Source organism: Podarcis liolepis (genome assembly GCF_965112155.1).
Source record: "Podarcis liolepis genome assembly, chromosome: 18".
NCBI lineage: Eukaryota > Metazoa > Chordata > Lepidosauria > Squamata > Lacertidae > Podarcis > Podarcis liolepis.
Genome location: NC_139572.1, coordinates 4,090,559 through 4,118,309, shown reverse-complemented (window position 1 = coordinate 4,118,309; position 27,751 = coordinate 4,090,559). Strand labels below are relative to the sequence as shown.

General features: G+C 51.3%; 1 protein-coding gene and 1 long non-coding RNA gene across 3 annotated transcripts in view; one reads left to right on the top strand and one right to left on the bottom strand.

The window, feature by feature from the left end:
- The window catches only part of LOC310697648, a 272,049-nt gene that overhangs the window by 43,700 nt on the left and 200,598 nt on the right, over positions 1–27,751 (top strand). The gene's annotated exons all lie outside the window — the stretch shown is intronic.
- On the bottom strand, positions 685–27,751 carry MIER2 (MIER family member 2). Of its 2 annotated transcripts, none has more exons than XM_083483885.1 (13): positions 27,678–27,751; positions 18,065–18,152; positions 16,907–17,067; positions 15,523–15,648; positions 14,313–14,430; positions 13,265–13,371; positions 11,232–11,301; positions 10,283–10,434; positions 8,993–9,074; positions 8,148–8,242; positions 6,629–6,732; positions 4,926–5,062; positions 685–4,506 (listed from the first exon to the last, which is right to left on the bottom strand). In XM_083483885.1, the coding sequence occupies exons 1-13, from the start codon at positions 27,684–27,686 to the stop codon at positions 4,046–4,048; spliced, it is 1,710 nt and encodes a 569-aa protein (XP_083340011.1). In that variant the 5' UTR covers positions 27,687–27,751; the 3' UTR covers positions 685–4,045. The 2 variants fall into 2 exon arrangements, with proteins under 2 accessions (XP_083340011.1, XP_083340010.1); XM_083483884.1 differs by having other exon boundaries at positions 14,313–14,436; positions 27,678–27,749.

The window sequence follows — 27,751 nt, the reverse complement described above, 5'->3', positions numbered from 1 at the left end:
TGACAAAAGGGGAGTGGCATCAGGAGAGTACCAAGGGCCAGAGAGTTTTGGAGGGCCACATTCAGCCACTAAGACACCGTAACCCAAGTTTCCACGGTGGTATACTGAAGGATCAAAAGGCTTCCACCTACGTTTGGATACTGCCAGGCACCATTTTGAATCAAGATGGCAGACGGGAGCGTTTCAACACTGCACCAAACCTAACGAAATTTTGCCCCATGGTCCCTTCCGCTATCCTGGCCAAACTTTGCATGACAGTTCGTAGGATGGAGCAGGATCTTGCCTGTGTTTTGGCCGCCGTTTTTGAATCGAAGGGGCTGACCGAGCCTCTCAAAACCGCAGTGGTTTTTTGCTGTTAGAATTCCAGAGCGAAAGAAGAAGAGTTTGGATTTGATATCCCGCTTTATCACTACCCGAAGGAGTCTCAAAGCGGCTCACATTCTCCTTTCCCTTCCTCCCCCACAACAAACACTCTGTGAGGTGAGTGGGGCTGAGAGACTTCAGAGAAGTGTGACTGGCCCAAGGTCACCCAGCAGCTGCAGGTGGAGGAGCAGGGAAGCGAACCCAGTTCACCAGATTACAAGTCCACCGCTCTTAACCACTACACCACACTGGCTCTCAGCAGAAAGCTGGCATGATCTGCGGGAGGAGAAAAAAAGTAAATAAAAACTCGACTCTTTCGTCTGTTTTTCCCCCCACGTTGTCGTTTCCTCCAACGTAGGGCTTTATAATTAAATAAATAAATGAAGGGTAATTCAAGGCAGTTTTCACTTCACAGTGGAGAGACCCTTCGCGCTTCTCACCAGAACGTGTCAGTGGGTCGCCCCGGGGTGCGGTGTATCGGAATCACGTTCACAACATCCCTTCCCCTCCCTGAGAGGCGGAAGGAAGGGAAACAGGAGAGGAAAGCTGTTGGTCCGCCTCCCCCTTTCGTGGAACACCCCGTCGTCACCCCAAGACACACATAAGTTTCTGTGGCATATAGATATATATCTATATATATATATCCCGCTTCCCCACAACCTGTAAACAAACATTTTTTTCTGCGGGGAGAGGGGTGGGTGGGAAAGAATACATTTATAAATTAGACATATTAAAATATGAAATTGGGGGGGGAGAGAGAGAAGGGAGAGAAATGAAATAGGAGATAGGTAACAAGATGGCAAGAGAGTCAGTGGAGAGGAAGTCTCCTAAATGTTGCAAGAAAGGATCCCGTAAATAAATAATAAAAAAGGGATATTATGAACAGGTGAGGGTGCATCATGGGCAGCTATGTGGGTCGAATTTCACTTCCCCCTCTTTTTTTACAGAGGCTGCTCGGGCGGATGGGGTAGGGAAACATATCCCCGTGTAAACCCAGAGGCGTTATTTGGGTGCAACGCAGTGGACACACGCAAACCGATTTTCTTGAAAAGTTCCAGGAATCGGAGATCTCTCCGTTGCTGTTTCGTCTGACTACCAGTGTAGTCAATGGAACAAGCCATAAGTTCTGGGACTTTTAGAGGCAGCTGGCCGGGGAAAGGATTCGCAGCTCACACCTGGGTGATTTGAGGAAACAGGCCGGGTACCGCTGCGTTATTTACCGCAGGGATGGAGACGTGACTGTTTTCCTAAGGTCTCCTCTACGGTCTATACGGGAATGCCAAGAGATTTGAGTGGGGGAGATTTGAGCGCAAAGGAAATTATGCAACCCTACAGCAGCACCTCTGGCTTGTATCCAGAGCACTGATAGAAAGAAAACTGGACCCCTGAGAGCTGTGAACGGGCTTGTCTGGGGGAGGGTCCATATTGGACGGGCGTGAACTAAAGGAAGCAAAAGTGGGGGTAGGTGGGCAGAGAGAGAGGAGGAAGCAGCAGAAGACTTAAGGCCCGACGGAATGTGCGGCCCTACTTCAGCTGCAAAACGCTACACCAAAGGAAAACTGAAAAGCCATCAGTCCTCATTGACGCCTCATAGTCAAGATGGCCACAGGGGCAGCCGATGGAATAGCGGCGACCCGGGATGACTTGCAAGTGCAAGGGTGGTATTAGACACCCATTGCACAACTCACTTATAGGAGTTTTCTGGCAGCTGCGCCTTTGCCAAGTGCTGTGAATCTTCAAAGTGGGCACGGATGCACATTTGAGTCTCACTTGAGCCGGTGCCACAACGCAACGTGCTCCGTTTTGCTGGGTCCGTGACCACAAGCCCCACATTAAATGAGCCCTCTCTCTAGCTCTCGTAATCTGCCGCCCGACTCCCTGATCAGAGCCGGCACGACGCTTGTGCAAGACTCTCCCCTGCCTTTTGCACGGCGGGCGTGAACCGTGCAACAGGAGGCTCGTGCGCTAACCACGATTGCTGCCGCTAGCATCAACGGAGGCCAACGAAGCGATTATTAGAAGCTGCAATCCACGGCTGCCAACTGCCACCTGGAAACTGCAGGGTGGTGTACCAAGGTTTATGCAGGGAGACGGACACAGGAGAGAGGTGCAGGAAGTTGTCTCCGCACCTTATCAGCTCCCGCAGTTTGGAAGAAAAGCCCCTAGTTGCATGACCACGAAAGGAGTGAATGGCCAGGTGGACGACCGATGCTTGAGGGGAGGGTGGAATTAGGTTAAGGGTATGTATGCTGCCACGAACCACCATCGCCCTGCTCCACAAAATGAAAATGATGGGGGGGGGGGAGAAAGGGATATACCGTATTACCAGCAACAAGGAAAATAGCTTCCCCTTGGCTGAGGCTGAGAAAAATGGAAGAAGAGGGAGACAAGGAGGTTTGAATGGCACAGAGTCCGTCCTCGTAGTATTTTGCCAGCTGGCCGAACCGGGCAAGGTTGGGGGGACAGGACGGGACACTTGCGTTTCATGCTCTCTCTCACGCACAGAACGCACGTATACCTCCCTCCCCGGAGTCTGTTTGGCACTCCAACCGGCGGCCCTGTGCTCCTGCCGCCACCCGGCTGCCTCTCTTCCGGCAAAAGCAAACGTGAAGATTCTTGCTGGCTTTCGGAAGCCTGGCCTCCAGACCGCCACGGTGGACGTCCACCCCTGGAGCGCCCCGCCCCACACCCTGCCCGAGAGCTGTGCAGTTTTGGCAGCAGGGCCTGGGAGCCTTCTTTTGTTCTGCCCCTCCACGTCCTCCCCAACCCATCACCATCCCCGGAAGCCGATGCATCTTCAGAAGGCTGCGACGTGCGGACTACCGTCTTCGCAATGCAGGGTGCTGTTGGAGGGGATGACGTTTCTCCCTCTGCCCAGAAGGTGGGTCCTGATAAGAGGGTGCCTTAAAAAAAAGGCCTGGGGCGGTGTGCTTGCGTAGGGACGAAAGCGGGAGCAGGGTGGCGATTCCACCCACCCTATGGCAAACCAGGATGCGGCCACAAGGTTTGGCAAAAAGGAACGTCCCCCGCCGCTACTGAAAACGAAACTAAACAGAGGTGCCGCCACAACTGAAGGAAAGTGCCCAACTCAACTTGCTTTGCACCTTCGAAACCAGTTGTGTTCCACGTCCGCTCGCGCCGTGCGTGACAGCTTTCCGCCCCACCGACACATCTCCTTCTCTAAAAGTGCTCCTGGCAACCCTCTCTATCTCTGCGGCCTCCCACATTGCGCCGGGGGGGTTTTCTCGGCTGGCAACGCTGGATATCCAGCTTGCACAGGGCGGGGTTGTTGGGGAGGAAGACTTCGTCTGCCCCCTGCATGGCTTTGCCCCCCATCTACAACGGCCCCATGGGGGTCACAGGTTCCCCTCCATCGGCTTTCTCTCTCTCTCTTTTGCAAAGCTGTGCGAGAGAGTACGACGGAGGCGTTTGGTTTCGCCAGAGGGATGTCGAGCACAGGGGCAGGAAGAGCAGCGGGCGCCCCTTCCGCCCCCCCGCGATTTGGAAAGGCGAGGACCGGACAGCTCTTGGCCGGCGCTCGTGGCCCCGGGGGAGTGTGCAGGGGAAGGAAGGGTGACGATAGGCTGACCCGTCTCTGTGCCCCCTCCCCAAAGGGCTATTCCGTCCAGTCCTGCCAGAGTCAGCTTTCGTCCGTCAGCGGACCCCTACGCAGAGGCTGCAGTCACTGAGACAAGGACTCCGAGTGGGCCCTGGGAGCTGGGCAGGCCTGCTGAGTGGCCAGGAAGCTATTTACATCTCCAATGCCAAGGAGGCTGAAATCTGGGACCGATAAGGACACTTGAGAGGGGGCCACCAACGTCTCTGGATCCCTGTCCAGTCCCACGTGGCCGGAAATTAAAGGCAGCCCCTCTGCGACGTTCCTGGGGAGGGTGAAGTCCACGGTGAGGGCGTTCCCCGAGCATCGCAGTGGCTCCTGTTTGCCGGCTGTGGCCACCTGGTAGAAGCCGGCTTCGGGGGGGTTCGGCGGGCGCTGCAGGAAAGCGGGCGCCCGGCTGCCGGCGGCGGCTTCCTCGGCGGGGTCAAAGGAACAGTTTGTTTCCGAAGGGGTGCTGTATTCGTAGCCGTGGCCCGACTCACTCGTGCTGCCCAAACTGCACGCTGCGCTCTCAATGCTCAAAGGTTCTGTGCGGGGAGGGAGACACACAAAAGCCTGGTTCACACATCACAGGTACTTGATTTCAACTACTGCACACTCTAAAAACGGGAGTCACCAAGACAAGGCCTTTTCGGTGGCGGTGCCCCAGCTGGGGAAGGCCCTCCCCCCCCCCCAGCAAGGTTGCTATTTCAGGAGAAAACTGAACTGCTAGGTTGGCAGGAGCTGGGACCGAGCAACGGGAGCTCACCCCGTCGTGGAGATTTGAACCGCTGACCTTCTGATCGGCAAGTCCTAGGCTCTGTGGTTTAACCCACAGCGCCACCCGCGTCCCTCTTAGACTACTGTAATTAAGCGGCAACCTAAGTTGTAGCAAATGACAAATAAACATGCTTTTCCAGGACTCAGAATTTTGAAAGCTGAACAAGGGCAATTCTGACCAGCCTACCTGTGCTTTCGATTGCCAGGTGATCTGGGTTGAAACGAGAGTCAAGGCATCCAGTGGACGATGGGATGGGTGGGGAACCTCGCGAACGACTGGCACTTTCTACTTCGCCACCATCCAAAAAATTATCCACGTAATCCCTACAGGTTGGAGGCAAGCAAAACAAAACACATTTGTAGATTATGATGTCCCCCTCTGCATTAACCGATTACGGGGAGGTGGGTGGGGGGTGGAGTGGTTATCAAGGGGCATCCATGCCCCACATTTTCAGGCCTAAAGGCAAAGGGACCCCTGACCATTAGGTCCAGTCGTGGCTGACTCTGGGGTTGCGGCGCTCATCTTGCTTTATTGGCAGAGGGAGCTGGCGTACAGCTTCCGGGTCATGTGGCCAGCAGGACTAAGCCGCTTCTGGCGAACCAGAGCAGCGCACGGAAATGCCTTTTACCTTCCCGCCAGAGAGGTACCTATTTATCTACTTGTACTTTGCTGTGCTTTCGAACTGCTAGGTTGGCAGGAGCTGGGACCGAGCAATAGGAGCTCACCCCGTTGCGGGGATTTGAACCACCGACCTTCTGATCAGCAAGTCCTAGGCTCTGTGGTTTAACCCACAGCGCCACCAGCGTCCCTATTTTCAGGCCTACACATTTTGAATTACAAGCGGTAACAAACAAATAAACACACTCTGAGAATAGTGCCTGCATGTTTTGCATTCTACATCAGGTTCTACAAATCCTAGTCACTCTTTTCTTTTTTTTAAGAACGGGAATATTGGGCGGGGGGTGCCCTCCTGCAGAGTGGGGAGCAGCCCACGACTGTGTAGTGTGTGTGGCACAGGAAGAAGCAAAGACCCCCCTTGTCGAGGCAATGATTCTTCAACATCAACTTCGTTGGACTGGTCATGTTGTGCAGATGCCCGATTATCGTCTTCCAAAGCAACTACTCTATTCCGAACTCAAAAATGGAAAGCGTAATGCTGGCCGTCAACAAAAGAGGTTTTAAGACTTTCTCAAGGCAAATCTTTAAAAATGTAGTATAAACACCGATAACTGGGAAACGCTGGTCTGCGAGCGCTCCAACTGGAGAACAGCCTTTACCAAAGGTGTCGTGGGCTTTGAAGATGCTTGAGCTCAGGATGAAAGGGAGAAATGTGCTAAGAGGAAGGCACGCTTGGGAAACCCTCACTGGGATCAACTCCTTCCCACCGGAGTGGTACCTCTTTATCTTCTTGCACTGGCATACTTTCGAACTGCTAGGTTGGCAGGAGCTGGGACAGAGCAACGGGAGCTCACCCCGTCGCAGGGATTCGAACCGCCGACCTTCTGATCGGCAAGCCCAAGAGGCTCAGTGGTTTAGACCACAGAACCACCTGCGTCCCAGTTGTCCGGGGGGGGGGGGTGTGTCGCTCCTCCTGCTAAAGCTTAAATGCTTCCAGATTAAATGTGGGCACCTGCCAGTTTTCCTCTCCTCCTTCCAAATCTCCCTCTCCCTCCTACTTCCTTTCCCTCCCTTCCACTTCCTAGTGTTCCTCTCCCCCTGTCTTCCCCTCTCTTCTGTTTCCTGGCCTTCAGCTCCCTCCTTGCTTCTTTCTTCCAGCTCCTTCTCCAACTCAAGCCCCTGGGCCTGCGATTCACCCGGCGCTGTGGACACAGGCCCCAGCGCTCCACCCAGCTCCCACGATGCTCCAGGGTCGCGGTAGGGGAACATACTTCTTCCTTCCAAACCGCGTCTGCTGGGTGAAGTAATCGTAGCGCTCCGATTTCTTCCACATGTAATAGTACTCCACACATTCGCCTACCGACCGGGTGCGGACCTGCAGGGAAAAAGGGAGGAGAGGGAAAAGGTTAGGACAAGCCACGGCTTCTGGAACACCTCTCAGGAGCGACACTTGTGTAGGGATTGCCATACGTCCGGGATTTCAAAGGCGGAAGTGACGTCCAGGGGCAATTCCCGCAAGGTTTGGCGGTTTGTCCTGGATCTTCGGCAAGTAAACCGAGAAATCGCAGATTTTTTTTGGTGGGGGGAAAAAAAGCTCACCAACTTTGGGGGTGTCCTGTTTTTTTTTTTACTTTTTGAAATAAGGCAACCCCACGCTTGTGTGAACAGAGCACACGTCCCAGAATCCTCTGGGAAGCACTAGGCTTACATAACCTTTTTTTCTGGGGTGGGGGGAAGGAAGGGGCTGGATGCCTGAGAGACAGTGTGCAAAGGGTTCTCTCCAACACAAAAGAATACTACTTCACATTTCTGTAGCACACAGGTTACCAATATTTTTAGGGCCATGGGCCCACCTGACTTTGGGGGGTGTGTGTGTCATGGAAGCCATCCATAGGGTTGCCAGTTCAGGAACATCCCACCCGCTGAGATTTCGGGGCCCAAACTTGAGACCCAAGTTCCTGCTGGGCTGAACCTTGCAAGCTGCACGCGGCCTTCTTAACTAAGCAAAAATGCAAAAGAATAAAGAAATTCCTGCCCACCTGAAGGAAAACTTCGGGTCAGCCTTGGAGGTCTTGAGACCCCACCCCCTCCCCTCTCCTCCCTGAGAGACAGAAATAGAGAAAGCTCATACAGTGGTACCTTGGGTTACATACGCTTCAGGTTAGATATGCTTCAGGTTACAGACTCCACTAACGCAGAAATAGTACCTTGGGTTAAGAACTTTGCTTCAGGATGAGAACAGAAATCGTGCTCCAGCGGCGTGGCAGCAGTGGGAGGCCCCATTAGCTAAAGTGGTGCTTCAGGTTAAGAACAGTTTCAGGTTAAGAACGGACCTCCGGAACGAATTAAGTACTTAACCCGAGGTGCCACTGTACAGTAATACCTTGGATCCCGGATGGATGTTTTGGCTCCCGAACGATTGAACCCAGAACGAGTGTTCCGGTTTGCGAACGTTTTTTGGAACCCAAACGTCCGACGGGTCTTCCACAGCGCTTTGGAAGTCAAACGGACTTCCGGAACGGATTCCGTTCGACTTCTGAGGTACGACTGTACATGCATACATGCACACTTTATTTTCCAAGGGATCTGGGTGCGAGACCCAGTGCAATTACTCGGAGCCTTGAAAAGCACATCGAGCTAGAAGCAGAAGTTGCAAACCGTGTCTGTCTCCCAGACCTCCTCCTACAGCTCTATGGGCATTTAAAAGGGTGATTCCTCTTTTCCCAGGCTTCACTCATGATTGCAGGGAGACTCGCTGTCCCGGGCGACATACACACGACGGCCAATTACCTTGTTTGCTTGGATGAGGTGGAAGTTCTTTCCGTGGACCCGGAACCCGTGTTCGAAATTCCTGCATTCCTCTTCACTCCAGGCACAGAGCTCGTCTGTAGCGGAGGCAACGGGGGGAAATTATTTGTGAGAGACGCCTGCTGAAAGTTTGCAGAACTTCTCCAATAGATGTTTCTCTGTGTGACTGAAGAGTTCTCCATAGCTGTCAACCGTCCCTTATTTGGTGGGAAAGTCCCTTATCCCAGCGCCGTGTCCCGCTGCTGTCCCTTATTGATGATGTCCCTTAAATTTCCCGGGTTTCAAAGGAAGCAGCTCCTTTCCCTCCCTCCCTCCCTGCCGGCCAGGGAGGAGGGAGGCTCCAACTGTGTTGCTTGGCTGCGTTGCTCACCCAATAAGGAGTCTAAGAACGACTGGGGGGTGGAGCTTGCACGCCTTGTGCCGATCAGATCGGCCGTGTTGCCTAGGGACTCGCCTTTGCTCAGCGCTTCCCAGCGGAGAGGTGACGGTGGTTTCCCTTGCTGCGTCCCCTTTCCGGGTTGCTGCGCTGTGGGAACCACCGCTTGAGGCTTCGTTTGGCTGCTGGCTGGGCTTTCTGCCTTTGGCTCAGGGGGCTCAGAAGTTGAACATACCTGTGCCTGGAAAATCCCTTATTTTGGCTGCTGATCCCTTATTTTCGAGGCTGCTGGTCCCTTATTTTCAAATCTGTAAGTTGACAGCTATGGAGTTCTCCCCGCCCCCACCTCCACCAAGCTCCTTGGAGAGAAGGATGTGTTGATACTGTCTCACTTGGGAAAGCCAGCAGGGCTGGGGGGGGGAATTATTCCCTACCCCCAGGAATCTCTCACCTCGAATGACCTTCACGTTGAACCGGAGTCTCCGCAGCGCCTCTTCGGCGTTGAAGTTGCACTTTACCAGTTCGTACAGCGCCTATGGAGCAAAGGGAAGCACGTCTAAGAGAAGTGGGGAACTTCAGCGTTGTCAGTCCGGTCCTGTGGAACGCCCTGCCACTAGAGTTCCAGCAGGAACCTTCTGTGACAATTTCTAAACGCTTGCCGAAAACGTTTCTGTTCCACCAGGCCTATGCAGGCAATTAAGATTACATCCTTCCAAACAGTTAATAGATAACCTGTTGCTAACTTGTTAATGGTCTTAGGGTATGGTTTTGTGTTTGTATTGCTAGAATTGCTATAAAAGGGACACGGGTGGCGCTGTGGGTTAAACCACAGAGCCTAGGACTTGCCAATCAGGTGGTCGGCGGTTCGAATCCCCGCAATGACGGGGTGAGCTCCCGTTGCTCAGTCCCTGCTCCTGCCAACCTAGCAGTTCGAAAGCACGTCAAAGTGCAAGTAGATAAATAGGTACCACTCCGGCGGGAAGGTAAACGGCATTTCCGTGCGCTGCTCTGGTTCGCCAGAAGCGGCTTAGTCCTGCTGGCCACATGACCCGGAAGCTGTACGCCGGCTCCCTCAGCCAATAAAGAGAGATACGCACCGCAACCCCAGAGTCGGCCACGACTGGACCTAATGGTCAGGGGTCCCTTTACCTTTAATTGCTATAAATAATAAAACCATTATGATTGTTAATTAATTGTCCAACAACAGCTGGGGGCCCAAGTTCGAGAAACGCTGCTTTACAGGATACTTTGGGGAAAGACGTGACTGTTTAAAGTGGCATGAGACGGCTTTAAACATATAGAGTGCAGATGGGGCCTAAGAAGAGGAAAGAATGGAGTAGACTCAGGAAGAGAGGCAGCAGGTAGACTCTTCTGCGACGGTAGGGGCTGGAGCTCACAGGAGCTTTCAAGATGGATTTGTATCTCACGGCACACTGCCATCTCATGCGCTGTTTCTCACCTTCTCACCCCTTGCCTTTTCCTATAAGACCTATTACAGTCGTTAAGAGTCGTCAACAGGCTCATCTCAGCTATCTGCCAATCTCCCATTCCCACCACCCTTCTGAGTAATACCCCTCCCCACCTTCTCACTATATAGAAGGGTCTGGCAACTTCTGTTTCAGTGTATCTGAAGAAGTGTGCATGCACACGAAAGCTCATACCAAGAACTAACTTAGTTGGTCTTTAAGATGCTACTGGAAGGAATTTTTTTATTTTGTTTGGGAATGAACCCTGAACTCACTTGCTCATTGTCCTTCACCGTGTCCCCCTCTGCAAGGCTGGCGTTCGAGACTTCGTCCCACCTTCTCTTTATGGCTCGGTAAAGGAACTCTTCCACTTCCCTCTCGGGGAGGATGTTTGGGTCCCAGAGAAGCTGGTCGTCGTTTTCGTAGACTGGGAGAGAAGAAACATCGGAGGGCGGGTCTGAGATTAAGGGCCCCAAGCAAATACTTTGCCTCCCACTAAACCGGCTGGTGTGGGATGCGGGTGGCGCTGTGGGTTAAACCACAGAGCCTAGGGCTTGGCAATCAGAAGGTCGGCGGTTCGAATCCCTGCGACGGGGTGAGCTCCCGTTGCTCGGTCCCTGCTCCTGCCCACCTAGCAGTTTGAAAGCACGTCAAAGTGCAAGTAGATAAATAGGTACCACTCCGGCAGGAAGGTCAACGGTGTTTCCGTGCGCTGCTCTGGTTTGCCAGAAGCGGCTTAGTCCTGCTGGCCACATGACCCGGAAGCTGTACAATAAAGCAAGATGAGCGCTGCAACCCCAGAGTCGGCCACGACTGGACCTAATGGTCAGGGGTCCCTTTACCTTTACCTAAACCGGCTGGCGGCTGAGTGACACAGACTGTGGGGCGGACACCTTCCCCTCCGAAGCCTCCCCAGAACCAAGTGGGTTGTGGTAACAGGAGGAACGGAAAGGCGCATGCCTCCTTCACCGAGCCCGCTCGCCCGCATGGAATCCCCGCTCGCCTGTGGCGACCAGCCAAGGAATCAAATGCGAAGGATGCTTTTTTAAATATAAAAGCTCCTTCTCTTAGAAAGAGGATGCTGGCTTTTCCCAAGGAGCCAAATTCTATTCTCCCCTGGTTCTCTTGGAACACACGCAGATGCGCACACACACACACACACACACACACAAAACTCTGGCTGGGATGAAGTCCAGAGCATGTCAGTGCCCAAGGTTTGCCTACCTTTTTCGCCATGCCTGTTCAGGTGGAGGAGGGGAACAGCCGCCTGGTATTGAGGACCAACCATGATCTCCTGTGAGCGAAATAATAACAAATAACATCAGCAGGATCATTCAATTGGCAGTAGTTGTGTACCAATCTTTCCTCGCCTCTCCTGCTTATTGGAGGTAAGCTGGGAGGGGAGTACCTCTTCCATATCTATCTATCTATCTATCTATCTATCTATCTATCTATCTAGGTAAAGGTAAAGGGACCCCTGACCATTAGGTCCAGTCGTGGCCGACTCTGGGGTTGCGGCGCTCATCTCGCTTTACTGGCCGAGGGAGCCGGCGCACAGCTTCCGGGTCATGTGGCCAGCAGAACTAAGCCGCTTCTGGCGAACCAGAGCAGCGCACGGAAACGCTGTTTACCTTTCCGCCGGAGCGGTACCTATTTATCTACTTGCACTTGATGTGCTTTCAAACTGCTAGGTTGGCAGGAGCAGGGACCGAGGAACGGGAGCTCACCCCATCGCGGGAATTTGAACCGCCGACCTTCTGATCGGCAAGCCCTAGGCTCTGTGGTTTAACCCATAGCGCCACCTGCGTCCTGTATCTATCTATCTAGATATAGATAACAACAACAACATTTTATTATTTATACCCTGCCCATCTGGCTGGATTTCCCCAGCCACCCTGGGCGTCTCCCAACAGAATATTAAAAACACAATAAAATATCAAACATTAAAAACTCCCCTAAATGGGGCTGTCTTCAGCTGTCTTCTAAAAGTCAGATACGGTAGTTGTTTATTTACTTGACATCTGATGGGAGGGCGCCACTACCAAGAAGGCCGTCTGCCTGGTTCCCTGTAACCTCACTTCTCGCAGGGAGGGAACCACCAGAAGGCCCTCGGAGCTGGACCTCAAGTGTCTGGGCAAAACAATGGGGGTGGAGATGCTCCTTCAGGGATACTGGGCCATTGAGGGCTTTAAAGGTCAGCACCAACACTTTGAATTGTGCTCGGAAATGACCTGGGAGCCAATGTAGGTCTTTTGGGACCGGTGTTATGTGGTCTCGGTGGCCGCCCCCAGTCACCAGTCTAGCTGCCGCATTCTGGATTAGTTGCAGTTTCCAAGTCACCTTCAAAGGTAGACCCACGTAGAGGACAATAGGGGAGAAAACTCTTCCGTTCCTTGCTCGGAACAGGGGTGATCCCCCAACCATTTTCCTGACTGCTTATTTATCCCTTCCTGAAGGAACGGAAGAAAACGGTGAATGCCACAAGAGAGGTCCCACCACAAACCTTGGGGAAACCAGGATGGGCAAGGTTTCCGGGAAGTGTTTTAAGTACGATTGTAAGCCAGCAAGGGATCAAAGACCTGCCCTGAAAAACCTAGTCCTACTGAGATCAACTAGATCCTTTCGGCCTCCAAGCTGCCTGGTGGAAAAGTCGGCTGAAGATGGGAGAAGGGGCAGCCCCCATATCGATTAAGATTCAGCAGATCTGCAAAACCTAACCGAGCTGCAAAAACGTCTGCCCAAAAAACAGACAGAACCTAATAGTCATTTGGCTAACAGCACTCCTGAATGTTTCAGTACTGGCCAAATCCAGTGGTGCCCCGCAAGACGAATGCCTCGCAAGACGGAAAACTTGCTAGACGAAAGAGTTTTCCGTTTTGGAGGTGCTTCGCAAAACGAATTTCCTATGGGCTTGCTTCGCAAGATGACAATGTCTTGCGAGTTCCTGCTGGTTTTTTCCCCTCCCCCCCCCCTTTCTAAGCCGCTAAGCCGCTTATCAGCTGATCCGATCAGCAGATAAGCCGCTAAAAGCCGCTAATAGCGCTAATCCGCTAATCCTTCAATGGGCTTCGCAAGACAAAAAAACTGCTAGACGAAGAGAATCACAGAACGGATTCTTTTCGTCTTGCGAGGCACCACTGTACTGTAATAGGTGAAAGAAGCTTCTCTCAAATTCCTCTTAGCCAGGGCCCCCTTCCTGTTTCCCACCTGTCCCGGTGGTGGACGGCGAGCACCCGCCCCCGGACGAAAAGGCCTACCTTCTTGCATTCGTTGGCGGGGATGGCGTCTTCTTCCGAGTCCTCGGCCGAGAAGGAAGCACACGGGGAAGAGCAGCGGCCTTTGCCTCCATCAGCTAGGAAGTTTGCTTTTTTTCCGGAAAGGGAGGAAGGTGAAGAGACAACCTCAATGCCTGGAAGGCGTAAGGAGCGCGAGAGAGGGGCCCTGTGTCCGGAGAAGGCCCGTCAATTCCACTGTCCTCTTTGCTATAGGGGACTGCTAGAAGCCCACAGACAGCTGGCGTCCGGAGAGCTGGCGAGGTGAACTGGGCCTGAGAGAGACTAGGGTTCAAATCCACCGCACTCAGACACATGAAGCTCACTGGATGACCCGGGTGTGTGTGTGTGTGTGTGCAGCCACTGGCTCTCTCAGCCTAGTCTGCCTTGCAGAGTCGTTGTGGGGATTAAACAGAGAGGAGTACCTGGGAGAGGTAAAGGTAAAGGGACCCCTGACCATTAGGTCCAGTCGTGACCGACTCTGGAGTTGCGGCGCTCATCTCGCTTTATTGGCCAAGGGAGCCGGCGTACAGCTTCTGGGTCATGTGGCCAGCAGGACTAAGCCGCTTCTGGCGAACCAGAGCAGCGCACGGAAACGCCGTTTACCTTCCCGCCGGAGTGGTCCCTATTTATCTACTTGCACTTTCATGTGCTTTCGAACTGATAGGTTCAATAGAGCATCAAACATTTAAAACTTCCTTAAACAGTTATCTTTAAAAAGTGAAATAGTTGTTTATTTCCTTGACATCTGATGGGAGGGCGTTCCACAGGGAGGGCGCCACCACCGAGAAGGCCCTCTGCCTGGTTGCCTGTAACCTCACTTCTTGCAGGGAGGGAACCGCCAGAAGGCTCTCGGAGCTGGACCTCAGCATCCAGCCGAGAGAAGCAAAAGCAGGGGAAGGGTCCTGGCTGGCCTTTCCTTTGTGTGTGTGTGTGTGTGTGTGTGTGTGTGTGTGTGTGTGTGTGTGTGAAATACGACTAGGCCTTTGCTCCCTTTCTCTCGAGGCATCTACACACTTCAGAGAAAACTTACATCCCATCTGGTTGGGGAAAAGGTCCGAGGCGTCGTGGGAGGTGACGGAAGGGGTCAGGTCGTCGGCCGAAGATTGAGTCTCCTCTTCTTCTTCCCCGGAAAGCAGGTCCTTTGCTATCTGCTCCTGACCAGAAAGGAAGGAAGGAAGGGTGGTTTAAAAAAAAAAAATTCTTTTATTTTGACAAAGTAATATTCATAAAAGAATAAAAATGTGCACCCCATCTCCGAGACCATTCCATTGTAACTATCCAACCTCTCAAAATGTCAACACCTCTTCCAGCGGTTTGACCCCTTTCCGTTTTAAAAGTACAAATTCTACATACACCTTCCACATCTCCTCCAAATCATTTCTCCTGCGTATTCCCCGCCTTACCTTAATGGCCCATGTTAAGGTAAAGGGACCCCTGACCATTAGGTCCAGTCGTGACCAACTCTGGGGTTGCGGCGCTCATCTCGCTTTATTGGCCGAGGGAGCCGGTGTACAGCTTCCGGGTCATGTGGCCAGCAGGACTAAGCCGCTTCTGGCAAACCAGAGCAGCGCACGGAAATGCCGTTTACCTTCTTGCCAGAGTGGTACCTATTTATCTACTTGCACTTTGATGTGCTTTCGAACTGCTAGGTTGGCAGGAGCTGGGACCGAGCAACGGGAGCTCACCCCGTCGTGGGGATTCGAACCGCTGACTTTCTGATCGGCAAGCCCTAGGCTCTGTGGTTTAACCCACAGCGCCACCCACGTCCCAATGGCACATGTTAATTTATCATTAAGAGCTATAACCCGCACCTCTTCATACCATTCCTCCATTTTATATTCCGCTTGCCCCTTCCTCTTCCAGCTATCATAATTTGTGCAGCTGTCAAGAAAATTTGTGAGCAAGGCCTTCATAACCTGCGAACCTTCCACCCCGTCGTAAATTGATAAGAACGCTACCTCTGGACTTTCGGTCAGCTTTAACCCAGTTTTTTTTTAATGCACAAACACACCATTATGATATGATGGAAGCCTTGCTTTAATATTCACCTTCAAGCCCCTAAATGGCTTTAGAAATCAGAATTCTTGTTATTAAAAAAGCGCACCTTGTTGCGCCCACAACCTAGGTATAAGGTGCCATTATCATATCTCGGTTTCTGTTGCTGTGCTTCTCCCCTTAAAGGTGACCCTCATGAGGACTAGGAGCGGGGAAAGGCGGCTGGCAGGGAAAACGGGACTTACCTTATCCAGGGTCATGTCTGGAAGGTTGGGCGAGGCATCGTTGCTCTCGCTGTCCTGCTCGGAGATGGGGTCGGAGGCCTCGTAGCCGTAGAGCGCAAGCAATTCCTCAAACGGCATTTCAGAGTTCTGAACAGCAGGAGAACTTCGTCAGGAAGGGAAGGGGCTCCCTACCCCACCCCCAGAGCTATGCCGGCCAGGCAGAGGATCAAGGGGGCAGACTTGGCAGCTGAAACAGCCTGCATGTCATGGTAAACTATAGGGCGATAGGAAGCTGCCTTGACGCAGTCAGGCTGCTGGAGCCACCAGCTGTGTCATATACAGTGGTACCTCGGGTTAAGTACTTACCGTATTTTTTGCTCTATAAGACTCACTTTTCCCCTCCTAAAAAGTAAGGGGAAATGTGTGTGCGTCTTATGGAGCGAATGCAGGCTGCGCAGCTATCCCAGAAGCCAGAACAGCAAGAGGGATCGCTGCTTTCACTGCGCAGCGATCCCTCTTGCTGTTCTGGCTTCTGAGATTCAGAATGTTTTTTTTCTTGTTTTCCGCCTCCAAAAACTAGGTGCGCCTTGTGGTCTGGTGCGTCTTATAGAGCGAAAAATACGGTAATTCGTTCCGGAGGTCTGTTCTTAAGCTGAAACTGTTCTTAACCTGAAGCACCACTTTAGCTAATGGGGCCTCCCGCTGCCGCCGCCCCGCCCGATTTCTGTACTTATCCTGAAGCAAAGTTCTTAACCCAAAGCACTATTTCTGGGTTTTCGGAAAATGTAACCTGAAGCGTATGTAACCCGAGGTACCACTGTAAAATTTTTCTTAAATTTACATCCTTAAGATATCAATGACTTCCCTTCTTCTCTTCCCATGGTTCATTTTACATACAGTGGTGCCCCGCAAGACGAATGCCTCGCAAGACGGAAAACTCACTAGACGAAAGAGTTTTCCGTTTTGGAGGTGCTTCGCAAAACGAATCTCCTATGGGCTTGCTTCGCAAGACGACAATGTCTTGCGAGTTCCTGCTGGTTTTTTCCTCCCCCCCCCCTTTTTCTAAGCCGCTAAGCCGCTTATCAGCTGATCTGATAAGCCGATAAGAGCCGCTAATAGCTCTAATCCGCTAATCCGTCAATGGGCTTGCTTCGCAAGACGAAAAAAACGCTAGACGAAGAGAATCACAGAACGGATTCTTTTCGTCTTGCGAGGCACCACTGTATCATAAAAGGTAAAGGGACCCCTGACCCCCTGACCATTAGGTCCAGCCGTGAACGACTCTGGAGGTGCGGCGTTCATCTCGCTTTATCCTGTTCACAACCAGAGGTACCACTGTGTTTCTTTTTCCAAACTTTAATAAAATCTATTCAAAAGGGAGAGAGAAAACCACAAAGTGCCTTACCTGGGAGGCATTGAAGCTCTTCTCTAGCTCCTCCAAAGGCTTCGCTTTCCCCTGTGTGTGTTCCTGCCGCTGATCTTCCTCGGTCTCTTCCCGCACTCCGTAGTTCTGAGAAAGGATTTCAGCCAGGTTGAAGCGGTGGTCACCTGAGCCCATAGACACCACTGCATGGAACGACGTTTGGAACAATTAAGCAGGTTCATTTCGAAGAACGCTCCTCCCACGAGCAGCGACATAGCACCAGGGCTGGGAGGAAATCTCCTGCCTGGCTGTTTCAGTGATTAAAAAGGGGGGTGTTGCTTTTGCAAAACGGCCCTTCGGGGTATGCCGCCATGGCAAGGGAAATTTGCAGCAAAATACAGTCGTGCCCTGGATCTCAAACGCCTTGGGTCGTGAACAAATCGGCTCCCCAATGCGGCAGCTAGACTGGTGACTGGGAGCGGCCGCCGAGACCATATAACACCGGTCCTGAAAGACCTGCATTGGCTCCCAGTACATTTCCCAGCACAATTCAAAGTGTCGGTGCTGACCTTGAAAGCCCTAAATGGCCTCGGTCCAGTATACCTGATGGAGCGTCTCCACCCCCATTGTCCAGCCCGGACACTGAGGTCCAGCACCGAGGGCCTTCTGGTGGTTCCCTCGCTGCGAGAAGCCAAGTTACAGGGAACCAGGCAGAGGGCCTTCTAGGTGGTGGCGCCCGCCCTGTGGAACGCCCTCCCATCAGATGTCAAAGAGAAAAACAACTACCAAACTTTTAGAAGACATCTGAAGGCAGCCCTGTTTAGGGAAGCTTTTAATGTTTAATAGGTTATTGTATTTTAGTGTTTTGTCGGAAGCCGCCCAGAGTGGCTGGGGAAACCCAGCCAGATGGGCGGGGTATAAATAATAAATTATTATTATTATAAGAGAGATTCTTCCATCTCTTGCATTCCTCCATTTCAGGAAAGGGGAATGCCTTTTCTGAACAGATACGGAGTCGGGAGCCCGACAAGATCCTCACCCTGGTTCAGAGCCAATGGAAACCAGGGACAAGGTGGATGAATACAGGGCAGATGCTCAGTGACCCACCTTCCCGCAGAGGTGAGAGCCAGGTGACGGAAGAGGGGGGAAAGGCAGAAGTCCTGCAATACCTGGCACTAGGTAGATTCAAGATCTCCGTACCTGCCGTGGTATGAAGGCTGGGTCTCCCAGGACATAAGTTCCGCGCAGGGTAGGACACAACCCTTGGACTCTGCCTCCCAACTGAGGCCTTTAAAAAAGAAAAGCAGGACACATGGTTAGTATTTATCTATGCCTTTCTAGGATTCAAAGGGACGCAGGTGGCGCTGTGGGTTAAACCACAGAGCCTAGGACTTGCCGATCAGAAGGTCGGCGGTTCGAATCCCAGCAACGGGGTGAGCTCCCGTTGCTCGGTCCCTGCTCCTGCCAACCTAGCAGTTCGAAAGCACGTCAAAGTGCAAGTAGATAAATAGGTACCGCTCCGGCGGGAAGGTAAATGGCGTTTCCGTGCGCTGCTCTGGTTCGCCAGAAGCGGCTTAGTCATGCTGGCCACATGACCCGGAAGCTGTACGCCGGCTCCCTCGGCCAATAAAGCGAGATGAGCGCCACAACCCCAGAGTCGGTCACGACTGGACCTAATGGACAGGGGTCCTTTTACCTTTACCTTCTAGGATTCAAGACCCTGCTTTTTCTATGAAACCAGGAGTTGAGAACTATTCTAAGTTCAAGGACCACGTTCCCTCCTCGCAAACTTTCTGTGGGGGTGTGTGCCTCATGCTCCTATCGACTGTTGTGTTTTCAGCTGTTTCAATTTATGCCATGAACTGCCCGGGGTCCCGTACTGCGAGAAAAAGCCATATATAAATAAAAAAAATTGACGGGATGAAATTAAACCCACTTTAACACCACATGCCCAAAGAATATCAGCCTTTCGTGGTAAGGAAGGCAACAGGAAAACACACTGGAAAAAGGTGGAACGGCAACTTTCAATTCTCAGTGGCTGATACTGAGAGGCGCTCGCTGCGTCTGGCTGTGCCATAAGAAAACAGCCGTCGGGGTTGTGACCCTTCCTCATTTTCTCCTTCCTTTTGCCCCCCTCCCTCCAACCATCCGGTTCTCCGCCACCTTCCACAGTAAAGGTAAAGGGACCCCTGACCATTAGGTCCAGTTGTGACCGACTCTGGAGTTGTGCACTCATCTCGCTCTATAGGCCGAGGGAGCCGGCGTTTGTCCACAGACAGCTTCCGGGTCATGTGGCCAGCAGGACTAAGCTGCTTCTGGCGACCCAGAGCAGCGCACGGAAACGCTGTTTACCTTCCCGCCGGAGCAGTACCTATTTATCTACTTGCACTTTGACGTGCTTTCGAACTGCTAGGTTGGCTGCAGTTGGCAGCCACCTTCCCTGCCCCAGTCTTAATTCTCCACCGTTCCTTCACAATACAGTGGTACCTCGGGTTAAGTACTTAATTCGTTCCGGAGGTCCGTTCTTAACCTGAACCTGTTCTTAACCCTGAAGCACCACTTTAGCTAATGGGGCCTCCTGCTGCCGCCGCTGCACAATTTCTGTTCTCATCCTGAAGCAAAGTTCTTAACCCGAGGTACTATTTCTGGGCTAGCGGAGTCTGTAACCTGAAGCGTATTTAACCCGAAGTACCACTGTAGTCAATGGGCCCGAGCGGTTTTAAGAAGCGCATAAAGGAAACAGTCACCTTGCTGCAGAAGGGCATCGACAATGAAAGCTGCCCAGCCCAGAGTGAGCATGTCGCAGGGTGCACCTTGCTCTCTTAAGAAGAGAGAGCTTCTAAAAAAGCCAATGCAATTCTGGGCTGCATCAATAGGAGTATAGCATCTAGATCAAGGGAAGTAATAGTGCCACTGTATTCTGCTCTGGTCAGACCTCACCTGGAGTACTGTGTCCAGTTCTGGGCACCACAGTTCAAGAAGGACACTGACAAACTGGAACGTGTCCAGAGGAGGGCAACCAAAATGGTCAAAGGCCTGGAAACGATGCCTTATGAGGAACGGCTAAGGGAGCTGGGCATGTTTAGCCTGGAGAAGAGGAGGTTAAGGGGTGATATGATAGCCATGTTCAAATATATAAAAGGATGTCACATAGAGGAGGGAGAAAGGTTGTTTTCTGCTGCTCCAGAGAAGCGGACACGGAGCAATGGATCCAAACTACAAGAGAGAAGATTCCACCTAAACATGAGGAAGAACTTCCTGACAGTAAGAGCTGTTCAACCGTGGAATTTGCTGCCAAGGAGTGTGGTGGAGTCTCCTCCTTTGGAGGTCTTTAAGCAGAGGCTTGACAACCATATGTCAGGAGTGCTCTGATGGTGTTTCCTGCTTGGCAGGGGGTTGGACTCGATGGCCCTTGTGGTCTCTTCCAACTCTATGATTCTATGATTAAAGGAAGCCTAAAGGAAGAAGACAAGACCTTATATTTACAGTGGTGCCTCGCAAGACGAAATTAATTCGTTCCGCGAGTTTTTCCGTCTAGCGAATTTTTCGTCTTGCGAAGCACGGTGTCGGAAAAGTTTTGTAAAAGCTTCAAAAATCACCAAAGACCTCAAAAAAGGCTACCACACCGCGCTCTATGAGTTGCTCCTCGAAGTCAAGTCGCAACTGTATTAACGGTGTTAAGAAAAAGGAAACAAACTTGCAAAAAACGCAAGACGTTTTCGTCTTGCGAAGCAAGCCCATAGGGAAATTCTTCTTGCGAAGCAGCTCAAAAACCGCAAAACCCTTTCGTCTAGCGAGTTTTTCGTCTTGCGAGGCATTCGTCTTGCGGGGCACCACTGCATACGCAACAGTAGCCGCAAGGCTATTGATTGCGAAAAACTGGAAAAGTGGTATTGTACCGACAAAAATAGAGTGGCTTGCCAAGTTAGTGGAGTACTACAATAAATCCAAAACAATGGGAGAAATTGGAAGGATCTCAAAAGAAAAAATAGATAGGGACTGGAAGGTGTTTAAAAGATACTTGCAAAACCATATCGAAAAATCAGAACTCCTATTAGAATAAACAAGTTCCGTTTCAAACACTGAAATACTGAATAAGATGGATAACAATGTGTAATAAGAAAAAGAAGTGTGAGATTAGGCTAAAGGTGTGTGAAAGCAAGTAATAGAAGCGAAAAGAAATTGCAATTGAGTAGATTGGAAGTCTAACACAAAGGTGGGGTGAGGGGTGGTGGGTGGTGATGGGAAAAAGAATTATTTGTGGGATTGAGTGTAAGTATGTTTGAACACTTTTAAGGACTGTATGAAATGTATGTTTGTATGCTTGTATATGTGTATTAATGATGAACTATTTTAACAATAAACAATTTCTTGAATAAATAAAAATAAATAAAAAATAAGAGAGCGCTTCTGCAGAGACGGTTCGCCGGATTTCACAAGGCAACCGTGGGAATAAGAGCTCCCTGCCTACCAGGAAAACTTTGCAAAGGAGGCTGCCTCCCAACTTAAAGGCAGGCACTCAACGTGTGCTGCAATGCGCTAGTCCCTGGTGCCTCATTAGTGGCCGGCGGTGTATTCTCACCAGAGACCACCCTGTCTGCTTGCGGAAAGAATCCAATGGATGCCAGGAATGGGAGTCGGAACAAGAGTTTCGACCTGAGAGTTTCCACGGCAGGCTGTCCTCCTCCTCTCAGAGAAGGGGCTGGGGTTTCTTTGAAGGTATTTATTGATGTTATTCCCCCCCACACACTTTTATTTCGAAAGTGCTGGTGGCGGCTCCAAACTAGACGTACACCAAATCTGAATACTGGAATTCCTGTAAAAACTCTTCCTTGCATAAAGGTTTCCTCCAACGTGCAATATTTTCCTCCCCCCCCCAATTTTTGTTATTAGTTTTCGCAATATTATAAACAAACAAACACATAAAACAGACAAACATAAATCATAGCCTTATTGAAAATTACAGTTATTAACTTTGTTAAGTGACTTCCTCGCTTCCCCTTGGTTGAATTTCATTGCATGTCCTTCTAACAGTTTTCCAAATCCCAATTTTTATGAAATTTAACTTAAACATTAACATCCTTAGATCTTCACCTTATGGAATTAAACATATCGCCGTATTTTTTTGCTCTATAAGACGCACCAGACCACAAGACGCACCTAGTTTTTGGAGGAGGAAAACAAGAAAAAAAATATTCTGAATTTCAGAAGTCAAAACAGCAAGAGGGATCGCTGTGCAGTGAAAGCAGCAATCCCTCTCGCTGTTCTGGCTTCTGGGATAGCTGCGCAGCCTGCATTCGCTCCATAAGACGCGCAAACATTTCCCCTTACTTTTTAGGAGGGAAAAAGTGAGCCTTATAGAGCAAAAAATACGGTAATTCATCACTTAACATAAATAAAATCCTTAGCCCATTAAGTATCTGAAAGCTAACGTGCGATATTTTCCAATGATCCGTTACTAATATATCCCTGCTTTCTTTTTTTCAACAGAAGTCGAGATTCCAGGGGTTCCATTGCAGAATCACTACCTAGGGGGGAGATCCCACCAAAATGCGACCATTTACAGCCCATCTTCCCTTCTTCGTAAATTTATGAGGGAGGGAAAGCGACTAATAATTAATACCCTGGGCTTTGGACACTTTGCACGCACATTTTTTTTAGGACACATCTGATTTCTGTAACTTCCGAGTTGCTGGAGCAGTTCTTAATATTGCGCTTTCAATACTAATATTGTGTTTAAATGGCTGTAACCCACCCTGGGAACTTAAGATTTTAAACTGTGATTAAAAATAACGAACCATGATTCAGACAACCAAAACGATGAGAAGGTTCTGGGGACAAATTCTAGCTTGGTGATCATTCAGTGCTCGTCAGCGGTGGTGGCAGATTTCAGAGGAGTCTTGGGTCAGATACCCTGAGCGGAGGCTCCCTCCCCGAGTGAGCCGAACTTCACGGTTAAAGGCAGTGTTAAAGGTAAAGGTAAAGGTACCCCTGCCCGTACGGGCCAGTCGTGACCGACTCTGGGGTTGCGTGCTCATCTCGCTTAAGAGGCCGGGAGCCAGAGCTGTCCGGAGACATTTCCGGGTCACATGGCCAGCGTGACGAAGCTGCTCTGGCGAGCCAGCACCAGCGCAGCGCACGGAAACGAAAGGCAGTGTTAGAAACTCATATATACGCTAGGCGCCAAATGGCTCCCTAAACCAGAGTTAAAGGTAAAGGGACCCCTGACCATTAGGTCCAGTCGTGACCAACTCTGGGGTTGCAGCGCTCATCTCACTTTACTGGCCGAGGGAGCCGGCGTACAGCTTCCGGGTCATGTGGCCAGCAGGACTAAGCCGCTTCTGGCGAACCAGAGCAGCGCACGGAAACGCCGTTTACCTTCCCGCCGGAATGGTACCTATTTATCTACTTGCACTTTGACATGCTTTCGAACTGCTAGGTGGGCAGGAGCAGGGACCGAGCAACGTGAGCTCACCCCGTCGCAGGGATTCAAACCGCCGGCCTTCTGATCGGCAAGTCCTAGGCTCTGTGGTTTAACCCACAGCGCCACCTGCGTCCCTTAAACCAGGGTTACAAAACGGAATGCCTAGTTGCCATTTGTGGGGCTGGGCAAAAGTTGTCTTTTTCCATTTTGCTCCCGAAATTCATTCTGATCATGCGGGTGAAATATAATGGACAGAAATTCTACAGGGTGGGGTACGATTGTGTGGAAATGGTCCAGATCCAAGGATCCCCCAGGCACGCACCTCCAGGTGGTGGAGATGTCAGGCTGCCAGCCGTCTTGGCACCTGGGCATCTTCACCTGGTCGCAAGTGGCCAATAGCCAAGTGCAAAACCACAGAAGGGAGGAGAGTTGAATTTGGGTCCTGTAGACATCTGCTTGGCCCTTGTGAGGAATCATAGAATCATAGAGTTGGAAGAGACCCCAAGGGCCATCGAGTCCAACCCCCTGCCAAGCAGGAAACACCATCAGAGCACTCCTGACATATGGTTGTCAAGCCTCTGCTTAAAGACCTCCAAAGTAGGAGACTCCACCACACTCCTTGGCAGCAAATTCCACTGTTGAACAGCTCTTACTGTCAGGAAGTTCTTCCTAATGTTTAGGTGGAATCTTCTTTCTTGTAGTTTGGATCCATTGCTCCGTGTCTGCTTCTCTGGAGCAGCAGAAAACAACCTTTCTCCCTCCTCTATGTGACATCCTTTTATATATTTGAACATGGCTATCATATCACCCCTTAACCTCCTCTTCTCCAGGCTAAACATGCCCAGCTCCCTTAGCCGTTCCTCATAAGGCATCGTTTCCAGGCCTTTGACCATTTTGGTTGCCCTCCTCTGGACACGTTCCAGTTTGTCAGTGTCCTTCTTGAATTGTGGTGCCCAGAACTGGACACAGTACTCCAGGTGAGGTCTGACCAGAGGAGAAAGGATGCTGGAGCAAATGGACCACTGGCCTGATCCAGTAGGCTCTTCTTATGTTCTTATGAGAGCACAAGGCAAGCGGGGCGTATTAAACTGTCTCCTCACTCTTGCGTTTGATTGCTTCCATGTTCCAAACCATTGGCTCGCCTGAATGCAGCCCCTGTGCGCCTGTCTTCATTCGAAAACAACAAAGCGATTTCCCCTCCGCTACTGATGTGGTAGGGAACCTCCAGATGCTGTGGGACTCAGATTCCCATCAGCCCCGGTCAGCATGGCTAACAGTCAGGGAAGATGGGAGTTGCAGTCCAGCAACATCTGGAGAGAATGAACCCAGTTATATCCCAGCAAAATCCCAGTAAGCGATCGAGCCCTGAGCGTCGAGTGTGATCTTAAGGCTCCAATCTGTTCTTGGGCGGGCAAGGAGCAGCTCTCGCTCAAAGAACGTGTTTTATCATTTCCACCATGGTTCCATCCCGATTCCCGCGAACCTCTTGAAGCATTTTCACAGCTACATCCAGCAAGGGACAAAGAGGGTAATGATGGGCCCTTGATGTCAGCATTCTCATGGACATCGAAGTTCCACCAGAGATGATCTCCAAAACGTACAAAGTTGGCCCAACCTCAGCCACAACACCCTCTCCCTGGAAATCACTGTCCCACTTCAGGAGACCTTACAGCAGGGGTGTCAATGTGGTGCCTTCCAATTTTTATTTTTTGGGGGGGACTACAACTCCCATCATCCCTGTCCACTGCTGCACTAACAGAGGACGATGAGATCTGTAGTCCCCACAACTTCCGGAAAGTATTGCATTGGCTGCCCCTGCCTCAGAGGACCAAACATTTGTGTTTCTGTGTTTCCCAGGGGAAGCCCATGGCACCAGTGGTGCGATTCGGCACCCAAATCGGAAGCATGTACAGAGCCCATTTTCAAGAACCGACACGACCCCTTTGTTTACGTCTGCGTTCTGCGCACCCCAAAAAAACTTATCAGAGAAAGCAAACGTATAGGGCACGGAAGCCAACGAAGGCAACTTTTAAGTCAGACACTCACAATCCAACGTGATTGTACGACTTAATAATAATAATAAATAATAATAATAATAATAATAATAATAATAATAATAATAATAATAATAATAATATTTACATGCTGCCCATCTGACTTCCTCCATTATCACCAATTTTCTGTTTCTGGTGAGACCCTTACCAAACAAAAAAAAGGAATTTCTCTACCATTTTCTAATCATCGCTTCTCAGTCATTCCCATACGATCTCGGCCTCCACCTGTACCCCCCCCCCCAAACCCCTGCAACCCTCAAGGCAGTCCCCCAAACATGACCCACCAGCAGCAGCCTCCACCAAGGGGTCCCAAACAAATTTGGCTTGACCCTTCGAAAGCACCGGCAGTTTAACACCACCCTTAATTCTTCGCAGACGTAGTTGCATTAGGGTTCAGCCCCCAAGCGTCACCAACCATCACAACATTTGTTTCTTGCACCTTGCTAAATAAGTCACTTTGGGGTGTTTTTTTGGGGGGGTTGGCTGGGAAGTGCACATTTAACGAGCCTTAAATCACTCTTGAGGGACGCGGGTGGCGCTGTGGGTTAAACCACAGAGCCTAGGACTTGCCGATCAGAAGGTCGGCAGTTCGAATCTCTGCAATGGGGTGAGCTCCCGCTGCTCGGTCCCTGCTCCTGCTAACCTAGCAGTTCGAAAGCACGTCAAAGTGCAAGTAGATCAATAGGTACCACTCCGGCGGGAAGGTAAACGGTGTTTCCATGCGCTGCTCTGGTTCGCCAGAAGCGGCTTAGTCCTGCTGGCCACATGACCCGGAAGCTGTACGCCGGCTCCCTCGGACAGTAAAGCGAGATGAGCGCCGCAACCCCAGAGTCGGCCACGACTGGACCTAATGGTCAGGGGTCCCTTTATCTTTTAAATCATTCTTGGGATGTTGCCTGCTGCCTCCTTAGCCTCAGGTATGCCTCTACCACTTCCCGCACCAATCGCTTTCTGCACCCCCAAATTCCAGCCTCTGTTGCACCACCCTCCAGCCCCCAAAGCAGCAAAATATTCTCCACCACTAACACTCCCAAATTTGCCCTTTTCTATAAAAAGTCAATCATGCCTCTTCCAGAATCCACTGCAAGATAGACTTAATTGCACCCCTCCCCTTTATGGCTTTTTTCAGGGTCGTTCCCATTAGTTCCTCATTCCCCCCCCCAAAAAAAAAGCATGGCAATTCGAACTCTCAACCTCGGTCCAGCCACACCCCTTGAAACTCCTCTCAAGTCGCAAGAACTTCGCTCCACCAGCTTGAACCCACAAGTGATGCAGTGCGACCCTCGAAGTCTCAGCTGGCCCCGAAAGACCCCAAATTTCTTCCCTCCAGAGCTCCAGCTGTTTTCGTTGCTCTCCTGCGCAACCCCAAAAACTTGCTCCACGCAACCCCCAAAATTGCACCGTCTCCACCAGCAACTTCCCCTGTGGCCTAGCACACTGCCCCCCAAAAAACCCTCTGCAAAACCAAGTCCTTACAGTCATAAGCTACATGCACCCCACAAAATTCCAGCTGCTGCCACAGCCACTACTTAACCCCCCCAAAAAAAATCCAATGCAAAGTTCCGCAGGCACCACTCATAAAAACACACTTCTCTGAACCCCTAAATCTTTGCTAGGCTTCTTGAGAGACCCAGAATTGTCTCCATGGCCATCAGCTGCCCCCTAAGCCATCGCTGCCCCCCATAAAATACCCCCAGCCCAAAACCGAACCCCCACAAAAAAGTCCAGCCACTTCACAACTAGCAGAACCCCGAAGTTTTTGTTGCCCCCCAAGAAAAGCCCCCCCATTCCTGCACCCCAAAGTTTTTACTGAGCTCCCCCCAAAAAAACCACATTCCTGATTCTTCATAGCTCCCCCAAATCGTTGCAGCGCCCCAGGAACCCCCCTGGGAGCCCCAAACTTGTCACGCCGACACTCCTGGGCCCCCTAAGTGTAGGTTGGGCCCCCCTAAAAGTGTGGGTTGAACCCCCACCCGACCCCCCACCCCCCCCAAAAAAAACTCCAGCTGCCAAATCCTTGGCCAGCCCCAGAAAAGTCACAACTGCTCCATCCTCGCCCCTGCACCCCATTAAGCCCTGTGCTGACCCCCCCCAAAAAAGTCAACCCCCCCAAAAATAAGAGGCACGGCTTCACCTGCCTACCTGGAAGCCCCCCCCCAAAAAAACCACACACCCCACCACTTCTCCCTCAAGCAGCCCCCCCAAAACAAACGCATGCCCCACCCCCCACCTCGGTGCCCCCCTCTCCCTTTTGGGGGTGGGGAGGGGGGTGGAGGAGAGACCCGACTTTTCTCTCTCCCCCCCCCCCGCGCTTGACACTCAAACACACACTCACCTCCGCCATAGCCGAGAGTGCGAACGGCCGGGCGGGGGGGGGGGGAGAGCCCCGGATGTGGAGCCGCCCGCTGA

What these genes read in the sequence shown, in the direction of transcription:
- MIER2 (XM_083483884.1), bottom strand. An exon ending in TTTCCCCAACCAGATGGGAT is followed by an intron (nt 13,372 to 14,312) that starts GTAAGTTTTCTC and finishes CCGGAAAAAAAG; the next exon opens with CAAACTTCCTAGCTGATGGA. An exon ending in CCTGGCAATCGAAAGCACAG is followed by an intron (nt 4,507 to 4,925) that starts GTAGGCTGGTCA and finishes CTCCCCGCACAG; the next exon opens with AACCTTTGAGCATTGAGAGC.